Here is a 7104-nt window from a genome sequence, read left to right as displayed (position 1 = left end):
TATCCCAAAATAAAAAAAAAAAAAAAAAAAAAAGAATGGGAATATGTGTATGCCTAAGGGATTTACTTAAGGTTCATTGACCCTACAATTAAATTTAAAATTTAATTTAATATTAACATACTTTAAGAGAATGATGTGATGCCTTGATTTCATTGTCGTATGAATGTTATAATGATATGTTTTTATGACAGTTTATATTCTCACTAATATGGTGTTTTCTAGGCTCCAAGCCATGTGTACGGTGGACATAGTAGTCATGTAACTAATGTAGATTTTCTCTGTGAAGACACCCATCTCATCTCCACAGGCGGAAAAGATACAAGTATTATGCAGTGGCGAGTCATTTAAAGGAAACATCAGTGTGAACATACACAGTTGAGTCGACCATGCACAGAACTTATGTATAAACTGTATATTTAAAACTTAACAGTATGTTTGCAGTTTAGCCTGGTCACTGTGATTTTTGTTTAAAAAATTCTTACAAACCTCAGGAAAATTAAGCCCTGTGCTGGTTACCTTACTCAGTCTAGTGATTTTTTGTTTTCATTGTGTCACCTTTAAGAATGCTCGTTTTCTCTTCTGTTGTACAATATACAATGCAGTACAAGTTTAATATAAGAAATGTGGCTTGACAGTTTGCAATACGGCGGTATCAGCAGAATGTGACTATCTTAAATGTTTCCTATAAACACTGCTAAAATGGTCACAAAAATGCCTTTCAAAGACTGTATATATGTGCTTATTTGTTTCACTATCTACACTTTGTACTGTATATCTACTTATTTAGAAAAATCTATGACAATGTCGAGGTACCAAATTGTTTCTGGTGGAGGATGATGAATAGATACAAAAAGTATAAACCGAGATGTAAGATGCAAAAATTAGTGTTCTAGACCTGAAAATGTGAATGCTGGTAAATTTGCATTCTCCTGGGAATAGCACACCTTGGGTGTCACCCGTGAGGAGTTGTGTTCCTTTTCAAGTGAATCAGCAGGTTATGCCCCAGTTTGACCTGAATATCTCAGCAGGGTTTAGGGTTTACAGATGTCTATGTGGTTCAGGTATTCCATATGAGTTTAAATTAAAATTCTTTTTACTTGTATATGAACAATTTCTTTTTGAAAACAAAACAAAAAAGCTTGGCCACATCTCCATTATTGGTTGATATATTTAACTAATATGTATATTAATCAGCATGATGCTATATTGTACATGTATAAGATTTTAGCAGTTCATAACAAATGGTAAGGCCATCTAGCTTTACTTTTTTATGCTTATGGATATTGTATATTTGTATTTTAAGACCAAGTAGACCAAGTCTAAAGATATCTTTTTAAGTGTACCATAAACCTGCAGAGGGTAAAGGAAGTCTTGGAAGCCTACATGAGATATTAATGTGTAACTTCTGGCCCCTGTGTTTTGTGCATGGATGGATATTTATAGTATGAAATAAGATTGTGTTTTGCAATGAAGTAATAGTGGAGGTGGTATAAAATGGTTAAGAAGGCCTTATCAATGTTGATTGTGACACAGATTGAAATGTATTGTTTACTTTGAGGAATGTATCTGAAGAATTTTAAAAGAGAGGAGTTCTAAGCGGACTCGAAAAAGGTAATATTAAAATTTTGCTTGTAATGGACAGTAAACGTTAATTCTCTGAACTCTAAAGCACTGGTTGTTTAGAGTGATTTAAATGAAATGGAATCGATAAATTTTGAAACTTTTTTATTACATCTCCAACCTCCTACACTGAAAGTGCAGGACACCAATAAACATGTATTAAAGTGAATTTTAATGCATTCTTCCTGTTTAGTAAAATATCTTTGTTTCAACGTGAAATACTTCTAGAAGAGACAGGCTTTTACTTAACGACATGCATTTGTGATTTCTTGATTAAAGCTGCATTTGAAAATATTTGGGAATAAAATCTAGATTTTGGGGTACATAATTTCATGCGTGAGCATGACCCTGTGAATGTGATCCCTAATGCACACCTAGAAAGTCAAACTCCAGCTTCACGGCAGGGAAGAAGGACACGCCACATGCTTTCACCTACAAACTGCCTTGGTTCTGCCTCCTAGTACACATCACTTATCCCTGAGCGCTCAGCTGGTGGAGGAGTGGCATGCTGGTGGCATTCCACTGCACATGGCAAGAGCTCCTGAGAATTTCTCTGTGTTAGGAATTTGTCCTCAGGCAAGACGTTTGAAGGCCAGGGTTTCGGGGTCACTTTAACCTGATGTTATCTCGCACTGTCTCTGAAGGAAGAGGTCTTGCCCCCAGCTGTTTATTCCCATCTCATGCAGCAGCACGAGAGTTATTGTGGCCATAGGGAGAACCCAGCTGGGAGAACCCAGGTTAAAAAAAAATGCCAAGCGAGCAAATAACAGCTACTGCAAAACAGCAAATCCTTTTTCTCAGTTTTCTCATCTGGTTTAGCTGTGCAGCTGTGTGAATGCTTGTACTGAGCTTGTACAGAGGCAGGAGCAATGTGGAGAAGTGGTACATGGACAGAGGAGCACTGGAACGACTTCTTTTGACGGCGATGTCAGGCTCCCTCTGTTTGAAGTGTGTGAAACTAAGGCATAGTATCCCTACCCTTTCTAGGGTTAATCCAATCCTAAGAGGTCATAATACGCCAGTGAGAAATTCTTATCTTGTCTGAATACTTGGTTGATTATGCCGCGACACCTTCTGTTTGGTTTTTTTTTTTTTTTGCTTTTGCAGACGGGGTGCTTTCAGGTTTTCTGCTTTCAGAATTGGAGGTGATTTGTCATTACTTGCAGCAGAGAAAACAGGAGTTGCAATTTGGATTGGCTCATTCCCTTTTCATCCTTCTCCCACGGTGGTAGTCTTGGGATGTAATAATGTATTTGTGATCCCCTTCTTCATTTTAAACTATTATCCTTTACAAGAAATAGATGAGGAATCTTGCAAGTTCATCCCCAGGGTTACTGATCAAAGGGGATTTTCAACAATCCCATCCCATCTGTGCCTCTGCTGCTCTTCTGTTTCTAACTCTTGTTGTTAAATGTGTCTTTGTTCCTCTATGAAAACCTGATAAGCATATTAGCTGAATTGGCAAATGGTGGGTAACGTCTTGAGCCAAATATCCGTTTGATGACTGTTAAAGTGATTCTTCTTTCTTTATCCAGGAAATTCTACACAATTTCACCATTGTTATATATAATCTTCAGCTCTCCCCACTTCCAGCCTTGGTTCTTGCGTTTATTTGTTTTCTCAGCAGCGTCCTCTTTTTTGCTTTAAAAGAACAAAAAAAAAAGGAAACAAAGAGTTATTCCTGAACTTTGCGTATTTCATTCCCTCAGCAGCACCCAGGACTCTTACCTGATTCCTTCACCTGATGCTGTGTCTGCAGCAGTTGTCTTTTCCTGCCCTTCCACGGAGCGTAAAGCTGGTTCTCAAGTCCGTGGCTGGAGTTACGGCCAGGCTTCTGCTCCTTCCCTCCCCTGATCTTGGCTGCAGCAGGTGTAGCGTTGCTCAGAAAAGAGACTCATCTCTTCGTGTCTCTTGTGTGTTGCTGTCGTCTGCCAAGCATTCAGCTACTGCCTTTCAACTTTCTTCAGTTTCAATTCCTGTTTCTTGCTTTTCTTCCCTTCATTTCCAGCATTGCTCTTCTGTGACTTCAGTGTCCAGGACTGTATCCACCTTAGCCCATACCTGCACATATTGCTGCCCTTAACTGCTTATGAAACCAGTGGCCCTGACTACCTCTCTGATCGTTTTGGGGCTGAGTTCCTGGTTTCTTACTGTATCTGTGGCCACGCTGCTTCTTTGACTTGAACTTAGCATTTTGAGTGACTTTGCATCTACTTTTAGCCCCTTCCTGCCTGCCCTCCTGCCCTCCTTGTATGAGTGTACCGAGGCGATCAACAGTGTCTCATTTCTCGATTGTCCTCCGTTTGTCTGCGGGCAGCCCTGTAATGTATATCACATACTTAGATTTTAAAATCTTTTAAAAGTTTTTAGGGTAGGGATTTTTTTTCTCTGTTGTGGTATGGCATTTAGCAATGGGGTTTGGTGATCCTACACTCACTGCAACAGTACGACTGTCATATTTGTCCAAAATGATGAGCACGTATAGCCCGGTAACACTTCTGTGTCAGGATATTCGAAGTGATTAGCTACTGAAATTGATAATATCTGTTTTCTAAGTCTTAAATTATTCAGAAAACAATACATATGCTTTCAAAAGACTTCTTCCTCCCTCTTCTATATGCTTATAAAACAAGCATAGACTTAATGTGGTTTTTAGGATCATCGCCCATATTCAAGTAGAGGCTTTTCATTATTTTGTTTACCTCTCCTGCCTGTTTTCACATATTTATTTTACTCCTAAAGGACACATATTTTTATTATATCAAAACTACAGCCTTTTTCAACTTAATTTGTAGGTATGATTTGAATTACTATCTGAAAGATGATTATTACATAGATACTTCTGGTAGTGCTCGGTTTTGACAGGTTGTTGAAACCTGACAGGTATTAACAATTTCCAAAAGATGAGCTCTACAAAAATCAGTCACTGTATTAAAAAAAATAAAGTAAAAAAACAGCGAAGAAAGGAGATAAATGTAAGAGAAAGTAAATAGTTTTTCAATGCTCGTGAATTAAAAACACCCCACCATTTCAAATTATTAAAAAAATCCTCTCACAAAGCAAATAATTTTTGTAAAATGGATTTTTACTATTCTAATCAAGACAAGGTCATATTTCCTATGTGAAATGTTTGGATTAAATTTGTTCTTCAAAAGAATTAATATTAGAAGGTATTATTTCCCTTCAAAATTCTTCGTGTGACAGAGCTTGCAAGGGCAAACAGACCCTTTTTCGCAAGGGTTGGTATTTTTTGTTTCTTCAGGTTCTGCTCAGAGAAGCAGGCGGTCTTTTTGTTGTGTTTTCTCCTCCGTCCCTGGAACGAGGGCTGTTGACAGATCACTCGACTGCTTCTTCTAAAATTCTACAGATGGCAGGGAAAATGTCACTTTAATTACTAGTGAAAAGAACAGACTTACGAGAAGCCTAAACAGAAATCTTTTTCTTCCATTACTGGCCGGGATTCATAGCTGCGCTGGAGCGGTCTGATCGGTGCCATGCCGCTCTCGCGCTGCACGGGCTGCCCTTCAGAAGAGCTGCCCCAAGCCAGAGCATCTCCCGGCCCAAAAGATGGGAGATAAGGAACCGACCCCTGAGGGGAAGGACAGAATGGCACCCAGATCTGTCTGCTCCTGGACGGAGGCTGCTGGCTGCCGGATGAGTGAGTACATTAGCGGTTCACGCTCCTGCTGGGAGAGATTTATGTTTCTCCTGAGTCATGCAGTTCTGCGGCAATTTCATTGTTCTTAATGGAACAACTTCGGCCCCTGAATTCATTAAATAATTATAGAAGACTAAGAGATAATTTACATGGAGGTATTGATGACAGTTCAGCCAAAGCTGCCATCTAGCACTAGGCTTGGTAGACATTATTTCTGACAGTGGTGATACCAACGGGCTCATCTGTGAAAGCCGCTCAGGGGACCTTTGTCAATCAGGATGATTCACAGCGTTGTGGGTTCCCCTTGGTCTCCTGCCAAATGTGGAAGTGTAGGAAGGTGCCTCCTTCCGACAGAGCCTCTACGCTGTTAGTGTCACCAGACTCTGTAGGCACTTCTTTGGACCTTGCATTTTGTCTGTGTTTTTATGAAAGCTTGAGGTCTTGGACTCCATGAAAAGTGGTTCCTCTCCACCAGCTCCACAGTCCCAACTTAGCACAGGTTTGTTTTTACCATCTTTTGGCTATCTACAAACTACTTTGAATTAATTTAAACATTTCCATTCACTTGTAGTGGACATATCTGTACCTTAAAGGATGCCTCTAGTCTGAGGTGCTGAGGTTATAACCATGAGAATGGTGACCTGTTTTCTGGGTCTCCGCGCAAGTGAACGGGTTTTTAGCATGAGCTTCTAAGAGATGAACATTTTTAAAATCTGACCCGTGGAATTACTTAGAATAAACACGTAGCCAGAGGGAAACAAATTCAGCTGCTCTGCGGATTCTGGCTATCAGCGCTACACGAGCTACGTATGCTCCAGATTCCAGGTTGTAGGCTAAAGAAATCTCCTTCAGGCTGTTCAGTCATTATGGTTAGAAAGCAAAACTTAAAGCGGGCTGGATGAGTTCTGCAGCCATGTTAGATTATTGTAATTTGCTGTTGCCTTGCACAGCCCTCACACTGCAGAGACGTGCTGAAGAGGGAACTGTCTGCTCGAGGCAGCCTGAAGAGAACACCTCTCTCTACAAAATCAATTGCCTTGGCTGTTCATTCTGGATTCAGTTTCTCATTAAGATAAATGTCAACATTTTAGGGCTCCTTCCTTCCTGCCCAGCTTCTCCTTTTCAGCAGCTTTCATTGACATCATAATTCCGAATTTATGACATCAGTGTATAACCACAGGGGAGGTTATTATGCCAGAGGTTCACGTGTTTTGGCCTCCTTACAGCACCTGAAAAGAGCAGAAGCTGAGCTCTGAGAGTCTCTGTGTACGGCTTGAGCAGTTGGAGAGCCAGCTGACAGGAGGCTCAGTTTAAGTGAGAAGCCCTCTGGCATTTCCCGTACCCGCAGCTCCTGTTCAGCAGAAAATCTGGCCACACGCAGTTTAGCGGCCTGGAGAGTCCCGACTATCTCTGACTTCATGAGCACAGCATCGCCTCTGTGCCGAGACCTTTCGGACTAGTTTTGGGTGAGAACGCTGCTGCTTTTGTTACCCCGCCGAGACAAGCCCGGCCTCTTTCTAAAACGCTCAAGCCCAAACAATCTTGACCTTGCAAGAGCAGGACCAAGGGGATTTACATAATGATAAAACAAACACAATGAAGCGGCTCCTTGCCTGGCTCAGTACAGCCTTCTCTGCAAGAAAAGATACAGACTGTCCTCCGAGGGCACTACGTTATCCCCTGACGTGGGACATGCCGTATCAAAACACAGGCTTTGGAAATGCTCGGATGGGGCTAAACCATAAGCTGAGGCAGTATTTCTTCAAAGAAGCCGAAGTTATTTGTTAAAAGGAAAACTGGGATTGTCAGGCGTGTTTATATTTCCC

General features: G+C 40.8%; 1 protein-coding gene across 1 annotated transcript in view; it reads left to right on the top strand.

Annotated features, from left to right (window-relative positions):
* EML1 (echinoderm microtubule associated protein like 1) overlaps nucleotides 1-963 on the top strand; it is a 50392-nt gene extending 49429 nt beyond the window's left edge. The window contains exon 20 of the mRNA XM_009582304.1: nucleotides 223-963. Coding sequence (XP_009580599.1) covers nucleotides 223-348 — 126 coding nt within the window. The 3' untranslated portion in view covers nucleotides 349-963. The remainder of the gene's footprint in view (nucleotides 1-222) is intronic.
* Nucleotides 964-7104: the final 6141 nt, after the last annotated feature.

This window comes from Fulmarus glacialis, unplaced genomic scaffold, assembly GCF_000690835.1.
Source record: "Fulmarus glacialis isolate BGI_N327 unplaced genomic scaffold, ASM69083v1 scaffold2577, whole genome shotgun sequence".
Classification (NCBI taxonomy): domain Eukaryota; kingdom Metazoa; phylum Chordata; class Aves; order Procellariiformes; family Procellariidae; genus Fulmarus; species Fulmarus glacialis.
The sequence above is the reverse complement of the archived record's forward strand: the minus strand, read 5'-3'. Positions and strand labels throughout refer to the sequence as shown.